General features: G+C 38.0%; 1 protein-coding gene across 1 annotated transcript in view; it reads right to left on the minus strand.

Moving 5' to 3' along the window:
- LOC124616586 (NEDD8 ultimate buster 1-like) overlaps positions 1–22249 on the minus strand; it is a 118435-nt gene that overhangs the window by 80792 nt on the left and 15394 nt on the right. The window contains exons 3-4 of the mRNA XM_047144910.1: positions 13423–13543; positions 4413–4508 (exon numbers count right to left, since the gene is read on the minus strand). Coding sequence (XP_047000866.1) covers positions 4413–4508; positions 13423–13543 — 217 coding nt within the window. The remainder of the gene's footprint in view (positions 1–4412; positions 4509–13422; positions 13544–22249) is intronic.

Here is a 22249-nt window from a genome sequence, read left to right on the forward strand (position 1 = left end):
CAGTGTGGTTTTCGGGATGCAAATTTTCTTCGAGTACCCGTACTGTATTATCTCATGTTTGGTTCTTTATTATGGCATACATCTACATCTGTGTGATTACTCTGCGCTTCACAATAAAGTGCCCAGCAGAGAGTTCAATGAACCACTTTCAAGCTGTCTCTCTACTGTTCCACTCTTTAACGATGTGCGGGAAAAAAGAGCACTTAAGTTTTTACGTGCGAGCCCCGATTTCTCTCATTTTATAGTGACGATCATTTCTCCATATGTAGGTGGGTACCAACAGAATGTTTTGCAATCTGAGGAGAAAACTGGTGATTGAAATTTCATAAGAAGATGATGCTGCAATGAAAAACACCTTTGTTTTAATGATTGCCACTCCAAACCACGTACCAGATCTGTGACACTATCTCCCGCTTTCACGAAAATACAAAACGGACTGCCCTTCTTTGAACTTTTTCGATATCATCCATCAGTCCCACCTGATGCAGATCCCACACCGCACAGCAATACTCCAGGATAGCGTAGACAAGTGTGATGTAAATAGTCTCTTTAGTAGACCTGTTGCACCTTCTAAGTGTTCTGCCAATGAATCACAGTCTTTGGTTTGCTCTACCCACAATTGCTCGTCCCAATTTAGGTTATTTGTAATTGTAATCTCTAAGTATTTAGCTGAATTAACAGCCTTCAGATTTGTGTGACTTATCGCATAATCGAAATTTAGCAGATTTCTTTTAGTATTCATGTGAATAACTTCACACTTTTCGTTATTCAGTGTCAATTGCCACTTTTCGCACCATATAGATATCTTATCTAAATTGTTTTGCAATTCATTTTGGTCATCTAATGACTTTACAAGCCACAGTAAATGACAGCATCATCTGCAAACAATCTAAGATGGCTACTCAGATTGTCTCCTATGTTGTTAATATATATCAGGAACAACAGAGGGCCTATAACACTTCCTTGGGGAATGTCAGATATTACTTCTGTTTTACTTGTGACTTTCCGTCTATTACTATGAACTGTGACCATTCTGACTGGAAATCATGAATCCAGTCATACAACTGAGGCAATATTCCATAGGCATGTAGTTTGGTTAGAAGATGCTTGTGAGGAATGGTGTCGAAAGCCTCCTGGAAATCTAAAATTATTGACTCAATTTGACATCCCCTGTTGATAGCACTCATTGCTTCATTAGTATGAAGTGCTAGTTGTGTTTCACAAGAACGATGTTGTCTGAATCTGTGCTGACTATGTGTCTACAAATCGTTTTCTTCAAGGTAATTATTAATGTTCAAGCATTGTATATGTTCCAAAACCCTACTGCAAATCAACGTTGGTAATATAAACCTGTAATTCAGTGGATTACTCCTACTTCCCTTTCTGGGTATCTGTGGGATTTGGGAAATTTTCCAGTTTTTAGGTACGGATCTTTCTATGAAAGAGTGGTTGTATATAGTTGCTAAATATGGAGCTATTGTATCAGCATACTCTGAAAGGAACCTGACTGGTACACAATCTGGACCAGAGGCCTTGCCTTTATTAAGTGATTTAAGCTGCTTTGCTACATCGAGGATATCTACTTCTATGTTTCTCATCTTGGCAGTAATTTTTGACTGGAATTCAGGAATTTTTACTTCGCAACACTGTGTTTAATAACTCTGCTTTAGCGGCACTCTCATCAGTGAGTTCACCGTTGTTATTACGCAGTGAAGGTATTGGTTGCTTCTTGCCACTGGTGTGCTTTATGTATGACCAGGATATCTTTGGATTTCCTGCCAGATTCCGAGACAGACTTTTGTAGAGGAAATTATTAAAAGGATCTTGCATTGAAGCATGTGCTATATTTCGAACTTTTGCAAAACTTTGCCAATCTTGGGGATTTTGTGGTCTTTTAAATTTGGCATGCTTTTTTCACTACTTCTGCAACAGCAATCTGACCCATTTTGTGTACCATGGGGGATCAGTACCATCACTTATTAATTTATGAGGTGTATCTATATCTCAACTGCCGTCAATACTATCTCTTTGAAATCATTCCACATCTTTTTTGCGCTTAGATGATAAGATCAGGAGTGGAGACTGTCTCTTAAAAAGGTGTTAAGAGCATTTTTATCACCTTTTTTCAAAAAATAGATGTACTTCAAATTTCTTTTTGATGGTTGTGGGTGTTATGGTATTCAGCGTAGCAGCAACTGCCATGTGGTTGCTAATCCCTGTATTCATCATGATACTCCCTATTTGTCCAGGATTATTTGTTGCTAAGAAGTCAAGTATGTTTTCGCAACAATTTACGCTTCGAGTGGGCTCATGAACTAATTGTTCAAAATAATTTTCTGAGAAAGCATCAGTACAATTTCAGATGACGTTTTATGCCTGCCGCTGGCTTTAAACGTGTAATTTTTCCAGCACATCAAGGGTAGATTGCCACTTGTACCAGAAGATGAAAATGTGCACTTGAAATTCAGTGAATGTTGAAACTAGCCAATAGGGCAGAATGAAACACTTTGTTTCAAATAAATTGACTACCTCTGGGGAAACGATTAATAAAAGCCACAGTTATTTAGCAAACCAACCAAAAGAACTTCATTGTTCTGCAAGGCAATTGACTGTCAAAACTGTGGAAATAAAATAAAATCAGAAAATTGAAACTAATAATATATGTTAGCCTCCCATAATTATGTGAATCTATTTTAATACATTTACTAGCTCCCAACTACAGAAATCTATTTTGTTTTCATTTGATGTGAGAAGCATAAAAATGAGGAATCAGCAAAATCACTAAACAAACATGGCTTACGTGTAGACTACCCTTGATATGCTGAAAAAATTAGTCGTTTAAAGCCGGCGGCAGGCAGCTTTGCGCATGCAGCAACCTGGCAGCTTGGGTGCGCCAGAAAAATTTTTCAGGTAGCATCTGGCTGCTTGTTGCTACTGCTGATACAGCTAACAGCCACACCTCAAGTAGCCAGAAGTGGGAGAAGGTACTGCCCATACGCAGCTCTCAACTGCGCATGAGCCCACAGGCAACTGCTCTAACAAACTTAATGTAAACAATAGTTACGACATGCTCATCGGCAGCAATTTATTTGTGTGAAGTATTCCATAGTCTTCATCCTAAAGCCTTTGACACATTTTGCTGTTTATCAGTTCTTACCAGTCATAACTACAAAAATTTAAAGTCTAAAACAATGAAAGTTTCCTGGAATTCTAAAAAATTCCCCGGTTTTCTCCCTGGAGAAAAAATTCTTGAGTTTTTCCTGGATTTCCTGCTGCATATACACCCTGCTCAAATAAGAGTTCCACCTTGCCACCACCTCCTCTTCATTTGTTGTAGTCACTACGAAGACTTTCCAATGATTCTGTGGAATTAACACCACCAAGAAAAAAAGGATACAGTGAAGGAGTAGAATCTCAAGAATCAGGAGTATCACACTGAATGTTTTCTAATCATATACTAAATTTGATCACAATATCCCCCTCTGTTACTTTCATAACAGTAGGAATCAAATAACCCCTAACCATCTTCAGATCAAAGTCTGCATTTATTACACATATAACATATCAAAAACATCTCTGATAACTTGTATCGTACAAAGTACTGCCCAGTATTATTTATGACAACACAAGATAGTGAAGACTTAAATGGATAACAGGTCTGACAATTACGAAAATGATTGGAAAACGTGTAATGAGAAATTAGTAATAACAATTATGAGCTATTGTGATGGAAACTGAGTAAATTTCACACACAAGTTGAAACTTTCCACAAATGTTCAAAGTGACCAGGACATAAAACATTTTATTTTGATAACAACTAGCATATGATAGCAAAGCTAAGCTCCCCACTATATCCTTTCTCAAACATCTTCACGGGAGAGCCTCAATAAAGTTAGGTCTGGAACAGATGTGATGACAAGCTGAAGAATAGGAAGGATGGAATGAAGATTAAGGGTTTAATGTGATGTTAATAGCGAGGTTATTACAAAAGGAACACAAGCTCAGATTAAAAAAGAATGGGAAGGAAATTGGGCATACTCTTTTCAAAGAGACCACCCTGGCATTTGCCTGCAACAATTTATGGAAATGAAATAAAACCTAAATATCTGGATGACCAGAGGGGAACTTTAACTATTGTCCCCCCTCCCCTCCCGAACTTAGTGTGCTAACCACTATGCCACCTCACTTGTTTGAAGAACAAAGCTGATGTCCACAAGGCTCAGTAGGGTTATCACTGTCTGTAGCAGAAGTCCACTGTCTAACCCAATCTGGCACAAAGTTTTAAGATGTCACAAGCTTCTGAAGCAGTATATGTATTAATACAATAAAATGTTATCTCAAGCCACCATTAGAAACAAAACTGTACAATGATTTGTTGATCTCAAACCTGATAAATTGTCCTGAAGAATTACCTGAACATAGTAGTCGTCCTCATCATTACTTCTGCCAGCAAGGAGCTGTGCATCCGCTTTTGTTGTTTCCAGTAATGTGTGTCTTGATTCCAGTTCCTAAGAATGAAAAGTAATCATTAAAACAATTGAGAATACCATAAAAATTATTCTGAGAGAATCATTGCAAGTCAAAGAGTTGGTTTCACACTCACATTTGAGGTAATACTTCACTAAAGCATAAAACTATGGCTAATACAGAAAAATAAAATTGTCTTCATTACCGGGAAATCAACATTACAGATAAAATGAAAGAATGATTGAAGTTTTTGTGAGTACTTTGTAAGTACAAGTAATTGGATATCACACTCACTCATAGTGTACGTGATATTAGTTGGGTAGGCATTTGCATACTCCATGGATCATAATTATGACCTCTTTTGTGATACGGAACAATTTGGTTCTACAATAAAAAAAGGACAGCTGTCATCAATCCAAAGATTGTTTTGAACACCACAGTGCTTTACTAAGTATGGTCCTGTTCGAGGTGATAAGCTGTTGCCTTTCTCTGAAATTTGAACTGATTTATCCAGCCAATTATAGAGGGATTTACAGTTTTACACAGATTCCAAACCACAGTGCAACTTTGTATTTTTCACATCAAGAAACATTGGCAGAGGTGAAATAAGTGATACGTGACACAGAAATCCTAGGATTGACTGGGGATCAAACATGAGACCTTTAGATTTGTAGTCTGCCACCGTATCATTTACCCACTTATTCACCAAGCCACACAGTCTTACAATAATGGTACATATTTTCAGAGGAAAAAAATACATCTACTACATCTACATCCATACTCCACAAGCCACCTGACGGTGTGTGGCGGAGGGTACTTTGAGTACCTCTAACGGTTCTCCCTTCTATTCCAGTCTCGTTACAACAGACACACAGACAATTTATATGATTTTTTATGGAATTTTTTTACATGCACATAGAATACAGTTAACTATTATGTTTAATCACTTATTGCTGTATGGGCAATTATATAACTCTGCATACTTGGTCAAAAATAAATCTGACATCCTTTTATGGGTAACATTAAATACATAATCATGAAATATACTTCTCAATTTGAAATACACTTAAAGACTTGACAACCATATCTCAAGAACTTCTTTCTTCCCATTCACTTCAAATTCTTTCCAGTATTTTAACAGGTTAGATTTAATTTCCTTAGTGTCAAGATATTGCTGAAGACCTGTGTATTACATTCATGGCTGGCCTGTATCGCATTCCAAGTGGTTTCCACAATTCTGCTGGGTAAGTGACCATTATCTTTAATTTTGCCTGTGATGCACAGAAGCAGTACAGACACATGGCTCAGGAAAACAAATAACTTTCAGTTTCTTGTAGGCACAGAGTAGGAAACAGTCATCACAAATGAGTAGGGATACAGGGAAGAAAGAATGGAGTCACAAAGAATGTTGATGCAGGAGTATTCACATTACGTTCTGCTCCAGTCCCTCGATTTGTGCCTCCTGAAATTGCACATTTAGATGAAAAATCAGATTAAGGAGTCTGAAGGTGAAATAAATGCTTGGTACCCAAATAGTTTACCAGCATTGGTGATGGTTGTTCTTACAAAAGATACCAACAACAATACAAGACCAGCACTAAATAACATGAGAACAGCAATTGTGGTGGCACTGTACACAGTAGCTCTTTTTTGTTAAGGGCATCCAAAATACAAGTGGCCCAAAAAGCATTTCTGACATTTGATAACACAACTCCAATAGCAAATAAATAATTAGAGATGAGTTCAAGTACAGAAAACACTGCGCAAATGAAATACATGCTGAAGAAAAGTCTAATAAAATCTCAATGCTAGTTAGCCGTGCTGAATCTGAATTATAAATGTTTGCAAGGCCAGTTTTATTTTGGCTGCCTTGTAAAACCCTAGAATTCATCAGAGAAACTATAAGCACTGATCAGAAATGAAGCAAATTATGCTTGTGAATTTTCAGTGACTGAAGAGAAAACAGTCACATAAAATGAGAAGGCATAGAGATTTCAGCTGTATATTGAAAGTTTTCATAGTCTTGGGGAAAAATTATGGTCTTACTGAGTTGTCACAGGATATGTCACGAAATAATCACTATGGCTCAAGAATTCAGGTTTTAAGCTTTTGGTTGGTTGTTGGTTTTGGGGGAGGGGTCAAACAGCGAGGTCATTGGTCCCACTGGATTAGGGAACCGTCGCAGCATTTAGGGAAATCGCAGAAAACCTAAAACAGGTTAGCCAGAAGCGGGTTCGAAACGTCATCCTCTCGAATGCGAGTCCAGTGTGCTCACCACTGCGCCACCTAGCTCGGTACATGAAGCTTTTGTTGGTTGGAAAAGTTTATGTTACAGACAAATTTGCAAGAGAAAGCATTATGACACAAAGAAAGAAAACATATGATATTGATTGAAATTCTGAATAGAACAAGCATTATGATGGTTGGTAGTGAAATGAAAGAAAATTAAGAAGAAAAAAATAGTCAAGATGTGAGTGCATGAGCGCATTACAGCATGAAATTAGACAAATACAATCTTATAATCCTTGAGCTATGACCTTTACAAGGAAAATTGAGCTTTTTAGTTTGTGAAGTGTGATACTTTGAAACAATGTGAAAGCAGTATATCAGTTTGACGTTTATCTTAACATATTAGTTCTGCTTCTGGATACATCGGTTACGAGGCAAAGTACCCTGTCACGTGGAGATAATCAGGCACTATGCTACCTTACAGTCACCCAATGGAAAATGGGATATTTCCTGATATACCGACACATACACAACTAATGTCAATTCACAAAAGTGAACAGGAGGCATTTTGTTAATCTATTGGCTGCCAGTTCTTTCAAAAAAGTCTGAGAGAACAATGTATGGCACAATTTATAAATCTGTAAAAATAAAAATGTAAATGTTCATTGCTTCAAAATTGTTACTGAAAGATTGCTTTGAAATTTTGACAAAACGTTGAATTCTAATACAGGCATGTTTTTAGGTGTGTGTATAGAGGACATTGATACAAAAAATCTCAAAATGTACCTTTCTGATTTCTTTCAAATGTTTGCACTTTACTGTACTAAAAATACATTGCCTACTCGCGTCTAAATGTTTATTACAGTAAAGTGTAAAAATATTAAGTAAACCGGAAAAGTACGTTTTGAGATCTTTGGTAACAATGATTTCCCGCTCCCGCCAACACACACACACACACACACACACACACACACACACACACACACGCACACACGCGCGCGCGCGCTCTGTTAGTTGAGAGACCATGTCACTTGTTTTGCCAACCTCTTCTTGAAGTAACTGTGGCTGTCACCGTTCAATCCAACCACCAACTACCCAGCAGAAAGCCGGAGGTTGCCACCCTGCCAAAGCACCTACAACTCAACCACAACACATCACATCACACTTGCAGCAGCCACTGGTGGCACCACATCTGCCAAATACAGCACTGCTACCACTGGCCTTAGCTCACCTCCTTGAGCCGTATGACATCATGATTTCCTGGCAGTCTTCTTCTGGACTGCTTCATAGGATGCTGCACAGTCGCTCACCATTCAATCGACAGCAGAATGTCACAGCTATGGCACTCTGAGCCAGGAGCCAACCAGGTCCTACAATCAGTGTCCCATTTGCCACAGCACGGAGTACACCAGTGGGAGCTTACAGCCTCCCATATCACTTGCAAACCATCATTCCTCCACAAATGCTTCAACTGCAGACTACACACACTTATGGAAATTTCTGGTTAAATCAGTGCTAGCCAAATAGGATGGACAGTGTACATAACCCTGGGGCTCAGTTAGCACAGTCATGCAGTTCTTACATTAAGGAAACTGTCACTGCGTTTGGTGTCAACCCTTATCAGATAAAGACAAACTTTTAGTTGTATTACTCTGGAAGTTGTTTTCTGTTGTACTTCCTTAAGGTACTGTGCAGTAAAGTTCTATTGTTCTTTTCAGTGCCTGGACACATCTCGTCCTGTAGTGTGCACGTCCCACAACTGGATTCAACATCTCAGTTTTCTTAATGGCTCATAGTAGGCTTCAAAAGTTGACTGCCCTCCTCATTCCATAAAATTCATATGCAAAATTCATTTAATGTTACAAAGAAACGGTAGCCATAACATTATAGCTCACAGAATATGGCACACTGCTTTGGTCTGTTGTGCAAAGCAGGATGACTTCACACCACTGATTGCTGTTCTGTTGGTATCAGCCCAGAATCCCGTGTCTTATAACTGTTCATTATTCTGCCTTTGGTAGACCATCTTTCACATCCTAATGCAAAATATTCAGTATTCTAATCAGTTGAGTTTTGTGGTTCTCAGAAAAGAACTTTAGAATCCCATGAACACAGAACATGATATGATACTGGAAAGTCCTGGGTAGTGTACAAATAATGGAAGCTGTGAGGCAACATTTCATCATATAGTTAAAAGCATTTAGTAGAGACACATAAACGAGATAAAACCACCTCCGCCCTCTCCCACACACAAATGGCTATGGAATGTAGTGTATCTATTGATTGCACAATGCCTCAACTATGCCCTGTGCAGCGAGTCATTGCCTTTACCCCTGGCATTACTTGAACACAGAACTTATTATATTCTAGTTGTTTAATCTCAATCTTATCAAAAAAATTCACAGTCTTATGGGGGGGGGGGGGGGGGGGGATAGATCATGAGAAATCTCCAGAAAGTTTTCCTATAGCTGAGATATTGTGAAGCACTGGCTTTCAAGAATTTTATCATCAGTTTTCTGAACCAATTAGTTGCTGACTACAGATGGACATCCATCATCAGGAACATTCACCTTTGCTTTTTAAAGAAATAGCATCGATGACAAAAAAGATTTTCACTCATGACGTTTAGTCTGCATACAGCAGCACAAATTTAAAAAAATGTCAACAATTACAAAAATTTTGTCAGTAAAATCCTGTTACAGGGAGGATTTCACATTTTGAAGGATTTTCAATTGCAGTACTCATTTTGAACAGCTACTTGAGTTGAACAAGATGGAATGTGGCTGTCTCACTACTGCAGCTCTAAGTGCACTGACCTACTGTGTGTGGCTGTTCCCTTACAGCTATTACATCTCCTGTATGTATAAACTAAGGTTTTTTTTGCACATGCCCATATGATTTCCATATTCTATAAAGGAAGCCACACAGGCACATAACATGTAATTTTGTTTTCTTGTGGCACAAACAAATTTAGGAAACCAACTGCTCAAATCAGTGGGCAACTCATACCTTTCACAACAACTCATACCTTTCACAACAAATTGTATTTAAGTATGTTATTTCATTCAATATGGATAACAATATATTTTAGACTTTGATTGTACTTTATCAAACTAGACACCAGTCTGAAATATAACATTTCTTTCATGTTCCTTTCACTAGATCTGATGACTGATGATTGACTTAAATTGGTGATTTGAAACTGTATTGAGGGTTTCAACAGAAATAATAAAAAGCAAAGTTCACAAATGGTTCGCGGTCAATTGTTTCACTTTCAATCTTTCTTTGGAAGACTTAGCTAGTTTCCAACAATAAATAGCAGACCAAAATTTCCTTAAAACTTTAATACCATGGGGTTTCTAGTGATTCCAGAGAATAATTTTCTCTACAATAAACCTTGTCCTACATTCCTCAAGATGATTGAAGACGGACTTTTCATTGAATAAGTAATAATTTCATAATGCAGTAACACAATTTTTGAATATATTTAATTTTGCAGGAAAATTATGATGGAACCACTGAATACCACTGGGGTTATGTGCGACTCCATTTCTCTCTTGGGGTTTTATAATACTTTGATGGTGTTTTATCATCTATAATTGTTGCCATATTTGCTTTGTTACATTCTTGGAAATTACAATTGCTGATATCGCTTCATATGCAATCAGTTATTCATTTCATGCTTGTGAAGTCTATTACTGTGTCTGTTGCATTTAACTGAAAATGGCTATACCTCTCCAAAGAGGAAGTGCTCAAAATATTACTACAGGATAATTCTCTCCCTGGAATATAAAACAGTGATATCAGCTACATAGATTCTGAAGTCTCGTGTAGTGACACAGAAATAGACATCTTAGAAGAGAATATTTCTGAATCAGATGGAAGTTCAGAAGAAGATTTGGGTAGTACAAATGTTCAGCCTGTAAAGGAAGTGGCACATACTTCTGACTTTAAAGGTAAGTACTTATCATAAATTACTATACAAAAGTGGTAGTATGTGTTGCAAAATATGTACTTTTTATCTGTTTGGTATAGGACAAAAAAAACAAAGACACACAGAAGTTGAGAAGAAATTGAAGAGAGGAAAGATGCAACATAATGTGCCATAATCTGAGTTAAGTCAGGCCCAACAAAATTCACAGTAAAAAATGTGGACACCATAGAATCAACTTTTACATTCTTTCTTAGGAAGAACATGGTTGATGACATACTAAAGAGGACTAACAAAGAGGGAAGTCCTGTTTACAGTAGTAGATGGAATCCAATCGATGCTGCAGCAAACTGAAGCACTTTATCGGTGCCATGATCCTAGCACGTGCTTACAAGGCCCATAATGAAGCAATTGTGCATCCACGGAATAAAGATGATGGTAGATCCATTTTCAGTGAAGAAATGGCTGAAAATATTTTTACCTAAATTTCAAGATGTATGCGATTTGACAACATGGATGCAAGATGTCACAACCATGCTCCTAACAAGCTCGCTCCCATCAAATAAATATCTGAAATGTGGGTAATGACATTCCAGATGCTTATGTTCCTTACAACAATGTAACAACTGATGAACAACTTATGACATTTGGTGGTAGATGCCCATTTCAGCAATATAGTCCTTCAAAACCAGGACTGAAGTTATTGCTGTATGTGATAGTGCAACATTTTACATTCTCAATCTTCACTTTTACATTGGTTGACAATAAAATGAATCATATGAAGTTGGTCAAGGCAAGAGAGTTGCTTTAGATACGGTGGAAGGCTTAGAAAACAGTTGCAAAAATTTAATAGCTGACAATTCTTTCACAAACCTTACTTTGGCAGGAGCACTTTTGAAAATCGATCTTAAACTTTTAGCAATAATTAGAAGAAATAAAGGAGATCTACCAGAAGTTTTCACTGAGACCAAAGGTCAAGTCAAATATTCATTCGTGTTCAGTTTCCAAGAGCATGCATCAATGGTTTCATATTGTTCAAAAGAGGGCGAAGTTTTAACTCTATGCAGTACAAACGCATTCAATGAAGTGAGAGGTCATGAAGAAACCAAGCCAATGATGAATCTAGATTACAATAAAGTAAAGAGCAGATGAAAAAAACATAGTATCCCTAAACTATAATACTTATCAGTCGTAGTTGGAATCAGCCAACTCGTGCAAATACCTGGGTGTAAGACTTTGTAGGGATGTGAAATGGAATGATCACACAGGCTTAGTCGTGGGTAAAACTGGTGGTAGGCTTCAGTTTATTGGTAGAATACTGGGGAAGTGCAATCAGTCTACAAAGAGACTACTTACAAATTAATCATCTTGCTCATTCTAGAATACTGCTCAGGTGTGTGGGACCTATACCAAATAGAACTCACAGGGGATATTTAACATATACAGAGAAGGGCAGCACAAATGGTCACTCCGTGAGAGTGTGTCATAGAGATGCTGAATAAACCGAACTGGCAGATTCGAAGGTAGCTGTAAACCATACTGAGAAAGTCTGCTAACAAAATTTCAAGAACCAGCTTAAAACAATGACTCTAGGAATATACTACAATCTCCTATGTAATGCTAACAAAGGGATTGTCAGGACAAGATTCTAATCACAGCACACGCAGAGGCATTCAAACAATCATTCTTCCCATGCTCCATGCGTGAATGGAACAGGAAGAAAACTTAATAACTGGTACAATGGGATGTACCCTTTGCCATGCACATCATGGTGATTTGCAGAGTATAGATGCAGATGTAGACATTGATGTTGAAAGCAACTCACTGGTAGAAAATTACACAACATTAATAAAATATTAAATAGAACACTCTTGACCATATAAAAACACTGTTATTTAAAACCATTAATGAATAAAAGTGTGATGAAGAATGTTCTATATAATATTTTACTACTGTTGTCATCACCACTATGTCCCATATGTTTATAAAAATTAGACAATACTAGTTCCCTAGTACTTCCATCTACCCCACAGACGAAAATAGGAGGCCAGTGTCCATTCTGCAAAAGATCTGTGGATAGAAATACACCGTAAGTGTTCAAAATGTGTATGTATGTGTGTAAAAGCCACTCAGCAATTTCTTGCCTTAAATGCAAGGCCTTATAACTGTCACTTTGGAATGTGACCACAAACATCTGTAATGTCATCAGAACTGTATATACCTTTTACTGAAATAAATTATAAAAAGCAATTTTGCATTTTCATTTGCATTCATGCCGCTATCACCAAGTTCTTGAAGAAGGAAAATGGAATGTGATTACTTTCAACACTTACTAAAAATTATGCTTAATAGAAAACGTATTGTATTGAGGTCACCACAGATTCCAGCAGTACTCAGTGTAACAAAAAATACTTGGTATTAGGAGGGTTGTATGGCTACTGGTTAAGAGATTAACTAAGATATATTTACACAAGATTTTTACGTGGATGGTTCCAAATTCACAATACAAGGACTCACTTTCAACCAGAGCAACCATTCAAGGTCTGTGGCTTGGTTTTATAGCATTAAGTGCCATTAGCAGATCCAACTATGCTTACTGCTGTCACAGAATAATAAACACTGTTGAACTCTACCTAAGTTTTGCTATCTACTCCTCATACAGTCATGCATGCATAGCTGTTCAGAAAATATCTGCTTCAACATCTTCCAAATTTCGTATCAACACATATTCAGTTCATGTTGCAAATTTTACTAAAAGGAGTGTAAATATTATTTATAAATATCTTTTGTCATACCTTGATCTCTGCAGGAGTCCGTTCAAGCAGCAGGCACAATAACATGGATCCATTCTGAAGGCTTTGTTCACTCAGTACACGATTTTCTTGTATGATACGACCATTGGATATAAGCTTCAATCTAAAAAAAATTAATAAAAAAGATAAGTTAGTGCAGGACTTCTGCAGGTTCTTATAGATATAATTATTTACTCCCAATTGCCTGACAAATTGAATATCACAGAATACAAGTTTTTGATATTAAGAGTTTTTCTGTATTATAATGTTTCACAATAACATTAACAAAAACCTGCCATAACATCAAATGTAGGGGAAAGTTAAACAACCAGGGCCTAGTACAGTGAGCTCCAATGACAGAAGTGCAATTATATCTGATATCATCATCTTCATCAGGAAAGAACCTCAAAACAACGAACAGTGATGTTCAATATTGAAAGATTAAATGATATTGTTATCAATACCTAGCACAGGATGGTGACAAACTTCAGGACACCCAACATTCTGCCTACAATAAAAGACACAGAAACAAAAGTGATTAAAATGGTAAACTTTAGGTAAAGTAAATATTAAACTTATTCGAGAAACAAACAAACAAACACACACACACACACACACACACACACACACACACACACACAAACGCGCGCGCGCACTCATGCATGCATGCATGCATGTACACATAAACAAACAGCAACAAATGAAAATTTACTTCTGTCAGTTCTCAGAATCTATGATAAAACAAGAAAAATGGCAACGCAGAAAAGAACTATGCTATGCTGAAGAACTATGCTATGCTGAAGAAAATACATATGAGTGGTTGACTGCTAAAAATAGATGAGATAGTTGCCTTAAAACAGATTAAAATCGTCAACCTAAAAGCCTCGGGCCTAGTCAACACTCAAAATTTTAAATGCATGTGATACTAGACTCACTGCCAGTTAAAACAGAGGGCACGTTCCACTGAAAAATGCTGTTTTCTCTCATCGTAATGTGAAAGAGTCTGCTAACAACTGGTTTACTGAAATACACAGATTACAGGCACCACAGACAAACAAGTCATCCTGCCTGAGTAAAAAGCCACATATATGGAGGCTATGCCCAACATGGAGGTATACGACTTTAAAGCACTTTGACTGAAAGGAGAATCCCTGCTGGATTACTGTTTTTCCTATCCTCAACTTGCTGTCCATCACTTGCAGTCACTCTTCCTTCCAATCTTTTATGACCTTCTGATCCAGCTATGAGATGGAATCGCGCATGGAAATGGCAGACTGTTAAACTCCCATCATCTCAATAGTCCTTCTTGACCGCTTTATCAGCTTCCTTACTTCCCCAAACAACCATTTGTCTCAGTTCCCAGCAAATTGTCACCTAATTTCTCCCCTTCTCTTGTCACAACAGAATGGAGTACTTCACATTCCAGACCATTTTCTGGCCTGAGTACACTTGAAGAAGCACTGGATCTCATAAAATGATTCAGAAAATGTGCGAAATTTCTTACTTGGTTACATCACTTCATAAGCAGTGCTATCAACATTGCCAATGACTAAGAATTGTACACAGTGAATAAACCTGGTAAATGGATCCTGTAGGCTACACCAAGGAAAACAACTGAAAAGCCCAATCAGACACCATTGTCTTAACTTGTGGAAGTACATGATGTTGAAACGTTGGTGCCCATCTGGTATTAGTAAACAAAAATATCAGCAAACAACATAATGGGGCACTTCATTTTCTAAATTTCATCAAGCCTAAAATTTTAAGTTCCCTAACAAGACAAGATTGTTATTTATATCAAACTTGGTGTGAAGCAATAACAACAGTCAGTAACACCAATAGGGGTTGTTGCCCGCAAACTGGGAGAAGTGAAATAATATATGATATGAAATGCAGACACTTTGTGTACAGCATAAATTTTAAATGCTTATCACACTATAAGGTGCTGTAACCCATGGCATCTCATCATATGCAACACACAGAATGTGAAGAAAGGTGGTCCTAAAATATCTTGCAGCCAATCTCACTTCTTGCTGACTGCACTCAGGTATATCGCATGGAAGATCTATATAATGTGCAACCAACATCTCTCTCTCTCTCTCTCTCTCTCTCTCTCTCTATTTTGACATACAGACCTATTTTGCATTCTTTCACTCAACATTGTTCAACAGGTTAATTTTTTGGGGCACTGCTGTAGGGTCAAAGAGTCTTTATCCTCCGAAAGTATATAGTATGAATTTAATGAAAGTCGATAACCAAACTTCTGTAAGAAGTATCTTCCAAGGCCATGGAATTCTTATCCTCACATGCCAATATGTTTCCTCCCTCATAGTATATGTGGTAATTGATAAAGGTCAATTTCGGATGAACTGTGGCATTCACAACAGCAATATGTGAAACAATTTCAACTTAGACTGTGTGTTCCCAGCTAAGATTCAGAATGATGTTTTATAGTCTGATGCAAAAGGTAATTGGTTAGTGGTACAAACTGGAAATCTTGCATGTAATGTAGCATGAAATGTAGCATTTCCCAAAGTAAAGAGACAAGAAAGGCTGCAAGATCAAACACAGTGGATTACCAGCGAAATACTAGAACAGTGAAGCAAGCTGCAGGATCTGAGATGGGTGGGTGAAGCTGAAAACTATAAAATGTTAAAAAAGAATTATAGAAAAACACTTAGAGAAGCAAAAGCAAGAGCAATTGACACCACCATAACAAACTCAAAAAACAAGGCAAAGGCAGCTTGGAATGCAATTAATGGTGGAAGAAAGGGAAAAGATGGGTCAAACAAAGAAGAAGGTATTCGGTCAATTAAAATAGATCTTTCACAGATGGTATGGAAATAGCAAACATACTGAATAATAACTATATCACTGTAGTAGAAAACTTAAAATTGGAAAGAAATAGTCAAAAACAGAAGAGCGTTAAGGTACCAAAAAGATCATTTAGTACTATGTTCTTAAGACCAGTCACGGAAGATGAACTACAGAAAACTATACAGAAACTAAAGTCCAAGAAATCAGCTGGTGGTGATGAAATATCAAATCATGTAATAAAGCTAGTAAGTGAGCAGATAACACCACCACTGCTGAACATAGCAAACTGTTCTTTCAGAAATAGAATTTTTCCAGAAAAACTGAAGATAACGAAGGTGGTGTCAATGTACAAGAAAGGGGATAAGGATGACCCAACAACTACATACCAGTTTCACTTATATCCCGTTTCTCGAAAATCCTAGAAGTGATTATGTATACCATATCAGTTAATTATTTGGACAAACATAACATTCTCATACCCTCACAACATGGTTTCAGAAAGAGGTAAATCTACAGAATAAGCAATTGCCAGTCTAACAGAATACATTTTACAGTCCTTAGATGAAAAAAAGTTTGTCTCTGCAATGTTTCTGGATCTTTCAAAGCATTTTACATCATTGACCATGAAATACTGATACAAAAATTAGGCAACTATGGCATTCGAGAGCACCCAGGTGAATGGATAAAATCACACTTGTGCAACAGCAAGCAATATGTATCTCAGGAAACTCATACCAATCAGAAACCAAACCCATCAAATATGGAGTGCTGCAGGGTTCGGTAATGGGGCCATTGTTATTTAATGTGTTTGTTAATGATATAGGTGTTGAGGAGGAAGAAAAGAAAATATTGTACGCTGATGACATGACAATACTAAATAGTGACCAAAATATGGAACAGCTTGAGAGAAGAGCATACATATCTGCAAATGTCACAGCTCAATGGCTGTTGGAAAATGAACTGGTTGCAAATCTAAAGAAGACTATGTATGTAGTGTTTAAAAATAAGGAGAGGGCTGTAGACATGGATTTAGAGTTGATGGAACAAGGCTGGAAGAAGTAGAATCTGCTAGAGTCTTACTCATTCTTGTAGATAATGAACTGAAATGGAAAAAACATTAATAATGTCTGTAAGAAACTGAGCTCTGTCACAGTCTTAATGATGCAGCTATCACAGTATTCAGACAAGAACCTTCTGTGTACAGTGTATCATGGACTTTTCGAACCATACAGTATTGAGTGACTGTGTGGGTAAACTCAAACAAACAAGACACAAAATGAGTGTTCACATTACCCACACACACACACACACACACACACACACACACACACACACACACACACACACAAACGGGGGGGTGGGGGGGGGGGGGGGGGGAGGGGGCAATTACGACCATTTTAAGAAGACAGACCTCTGAAACGTGCAGAAACTGTTTCAAGAAGTTAGGTATCTTAACTTTTTCATCGTTGTATATATACAAAACAATAATGTACATCACAAAAGGTAGTGAGGACTGGATTACACATGCTAGTGTACACACCTACAATACAAGAAGGAAGAATGAAGTACTGAGCAGACCCCATCAACTGCAATGCTAGAGAAAGGACCCCAGTACTCTGGTATCAGACTACTAAGAAGTTTGCCCAAAAGCCTGCAAGGTAGTGCACTTGACAATGACTTTCCAAAGAAACTTAAAGACTATCTCATTGAAAAAGTTTTACAGTGTTGCAGAATACTTGGCCATTAAATTTGTATTTATTGTTATTCGTTATACATTTACTGTACACAATGTAATCTTACAGGATCAAATAAAATTAAATTCAATTCAAGACAAAGATGATATGACTTACCAAACGAAAGCGCTGGCAGGTCGATAGACACACGAACAAAAACAAACATACACACAAAATTCTAGCTTTCGCAACCAACGGCTGCTTTGTCAGGAAAGAGGGAAAGACGAAAGGAAGTGGGTTTTAAGGGAGAGGGTAAGGAGTCATTCCAATCCCGGGAGCGGAAGGGGAAAAAAGGATGGGTATACACTCGCGCGCGCACAACACACACACACACACACACACACACACACACACACACCACACACACATATATATCAATCCACACATATACAGACACAAGCAGACATATTCAGAGGCAAAGAGTTTGGGCAAAGATCTCTGCCCAAACTCTTTGCCTTTGAATACGTCTGCTTGTGTGTGTGTGTGTGTGTGTGTGTGTGTGTGTGTGTGGGCGTGCGTGGGCGCGCGTGAGCGCGAGTGTATACCTGTCTTTTTTCCCCCTAAGGTAAGTCTTTCCGCTCCCAGGATTGGAATGACTCCTTACCCTCTCCCTTAAAACCCACATCCTTTCGTCTTTCCCTCTCCTTCCCTCTTTCCTGACGAAGCAACTGTTGGTTGCCAAAGCTAGAATTTTGTGTGTATGTTTGTGTTTGTTTGTGTGTCTATCGACCTGCCAGTGCTTTCGTTTGGTAAGTCACATCATCTTTGTTTTTAGATATATTTTTCCCACGTGGAATGTATCTCTCTCTCTCTCTCTCTCTCTCTCTCTCTCTCATATATATATATATATATATATATATATATATATATATATAGTTGTTCCTGTAATTAACTGTGTGAGTATATTAGCATTAATTTAAATTATTGTTAATATGCTGTATAGAAGTAGCTGGTAATGGCTGCTTCAGCTTGCTAATGTGTAACCTGACTTGTTTCCCATCCCTGTAGGTTCTCGTTCATGATGGTATTAACAGGGCGCAACACGTGAATGCATGATAAAAGAATATATTTACGGAAAACATTCATTCAATATCAAGTATGTATGTCCCTGAATGAACTGTTCTTAAGCATTAAATGGAAAAGCTTTACTGTAATAATCATGAAGTTAAGGTATATTACAAGTTTCTATTACAAAGTTAAAAAATAATTTATAGTTGGTGTCTTAATATTTTTAAAATTTGCAGGTTTTCCTTCATAAAGGAAATTACGGAATGATGTGTGTGAGTGAATGAATGAATGAATGAATGAATGTACAAACCGATCACTGCAATTATTTACCTCCTTCAAGCAGTTATGGCAGCTTTGTACTGTCGTCTAAGAAGCAATACTGCTTAACTGACTACTATAATTTTTCGAATTTCTGCCAGCTGGCATACTTGATTCAGCACACCTATTGTTGTAATGAAAATCATGAATTTTCAGTTCTTTATAATGAAAGTGATGCTGAAAGAATATTGTAAAGTTCAAAGACAACATGAATTATATATAATTACAAAATAATGAAATACCGCACAACAGGAGTATCAGATGCCACCTGAGGCTGATTGCAGACTACGCTGATAGCTGTAGGTAGGTAGCAATGCCAGAAGATTAGTAAAATGTAGGAAAAGCTGTAGAGGATCTACAATTAGTGCAGTGGTTGAAAGCTGTCAATCACTTTCAAAAACAAATCTGCACTTCAAAACACTACTTTTAAATGGGTAATGATAATCTTCTTAGTGATGTGATCATTCTACGAAAGACTGCCCATTTCCACCAGCTGAATCTCTAATTCAAAACAGCTTTCCAATATGGAAAGGGAAACATGATAAAATACCATGGCTCTGAACACTTTTGCATTTATGTAGTAAATTGACAGACACTAAGTATTGTTTCTTCAATGATACACTGTGCCTGTTAATTGTTTGGGTAGTTACAACAGGGCCAGAGTGATCAATATCGAACCATTATCTTCAATGTCAGAACCACAAACATTTTCATCCGTGTTACCAGGCTAGAAAGTCTTATCTCTGATTTCAGGTATCATATGCTGCTCCATTTGCTATTAGCTTCCCCAACATCTGATGTTTGACCACTTGCTCGTGCGGCAAATTTGTCAGGGCCAGTGTATACTACTGCCCACTCATCTAGCTACTGACAGCTACTCGGCTTGTGTATAGGTTCGTTTGCTGGTAGGATGGATGATTAAAGGGAGCAAACTAATACATCATCAGTCCCTTTCTCCTCAACCAGACAGATCTATATGACAGTACATCGAAGACGGCCTACTGCGCAAAACCCAGAGTAAGAAAACATAAGGTCTACCAAATGTCAACAAAGGCTAGATAAGGGGGAAAAAAAAAGAGGATAGGGAGACATAGGAAGAAAGGCAGGCGAGGTGTCCCATTTAGGGAGCAGCCAGATGCTCCTGAAAGCAGAATGCAATGAGGGGATATATACCCCCCTCCCACGCTACTTACCACATGTAACACAGTCAGAAATTGCCTAGGAAAGACTAGCAACACAGACAGGGCGAGAGAAGCACAGACAGATAACAGACGAACAAGTCAAAAAGACCATGCGAGAGCTGGAAGGAAGTGCAAAAGAGTAGGTAGGGTGAGGGTCTGGGATGGATCACCAAATCCAGATTGCCGCAGCCTGGTCTGGGCAGAGGAGGCAACAGTGTGTTCTGTCAACTGCTCAAGGGGTCAATCAGGTTAAGTGCCGCCCCCCCCCCCCTTAAAGAGTGGTGAAAGCCCCCTTCACGCATAAAATGTAAAACTAAGTTAGCCGCTGAGACCCGTCGTCTAACACCAGGGGTAGCGAGTCCGGCATATTAACAGTCCACTGCAGGTCTTCCATAAGCTGATGTGTTGGTTTAGGTCAGTGCTAGTTCACTTTAGACCTGTCACATTGGTCTGTAATTGGTCTGGAGGTTGCAGGTTAGCTGTGAATGTCTTTCTGGTTGAATTTCCTAACTGCGCTGGATTTTTCTGATGCTTTCTCATCCTCCCTTTATCCTGCTTCGCAAGTGGTTACAAAAGAAATTACAGCGAGCTACTTCACCATTATGTAGACCACTACAGCTAGCAGACAAAAGCAGTGCATAATTTTTGTAGCAAATCTAGAGGGAGTACCGGTACTTGCTAGCAGATCTTGGTTCGCATTGGCACTCTTTGCAGTGTGATTTGGCTCCTGGCATTTGTTATACTGTAGTAAAAGCTGGGACTTTTTTGGGGATGTTCTCACTACTGAGATGACTTTATGTTTCTGCAGCCAAGAGATTTCACATCAATCTAGAGTGTGAAAGCCACTATCCACTGTCTCTTAATCAGGGTGAAGAGGACGGCTTTATCTGGTCATCTGCTGCTCTCAAAACCACGAGTGATACACCTTTCCTGACTGTCTTTACACTGATGATCCACAGAGACCCCTATATATGACCCTCATTGTTGTTGCTTGTAGTGATGTTGCTAACAGCTCTGGAGAGGGGACTAGATAGACAGGTAGACAGCAACAAACCTGTGAAAGATTTGCATCCATAAGTGCTTGCTGCATTTTGTGGAAAGAAGACTGCCAATGTCCGAGGAGTCAATGCCTAACTCAATGGTGGAACTATCACCCAGATCCTTGAAGAATTCTGATCAGCAGAAAAACCATTCTAATGGTTCTGGATGATTTGTTGTGGAATAATGACTACATGCAGCTGATCCTTGGTCTGTAAATAGTTTGCTAATTTGTCTTCACCCACAGGGAAATCATACAAGTTATATTCACGTCCAGCAACAGTCTACTTCAAACTGCGCACACTTAAGCCCTGAAGTACTCTTTCTCAACATTTCTCATATCAGACAATCGAACAAGCCTCGCTGCAGATACAGAATATTTTAATTACAAAGCTTGCAAAGCAAGAAGTCTGCTGTATAACCATAGAGAGAAAAATTTTGCAAAAATCTCAGCTACATGGATTGTTTGTTTAATGACATTTTTTAAATCTCATTTTACAATTCTAGTTCTGTAGGACAAACTGAAGAGTAAATCTACATGCTCATGAAACGCATCTGTACGTGAAATTAACACAAATAGGCAAAACAAAATGCAGAAAAATCCTATGAAGATGACAAGCTGCAACTGTATATTATCATAATCAACAAAATATCACAGTAATTAGCTTAAATTCTTTCTCTGAGCTCCCTGACACAATAAGAGTGATTCAAATAAAATTTTTCAGTTTACACTTG

Source organism: Schistocerca americana, chromosome 1 (assembly GCF_021461395.2).
Source record: "Schistocerca americana isolate TAMUIC-IGC-003095 chromosome 1, iqSchAmer2.1, whole genome shotgun sequence".
In the NCBI taxonomy this organism is placed as follows: domain Eukaryota; kingdom Metazoa; phylum Arthropoda; class Insecta; order Orthoptera; family Acrididae; genus Schistocerca; species Schistocerca americana.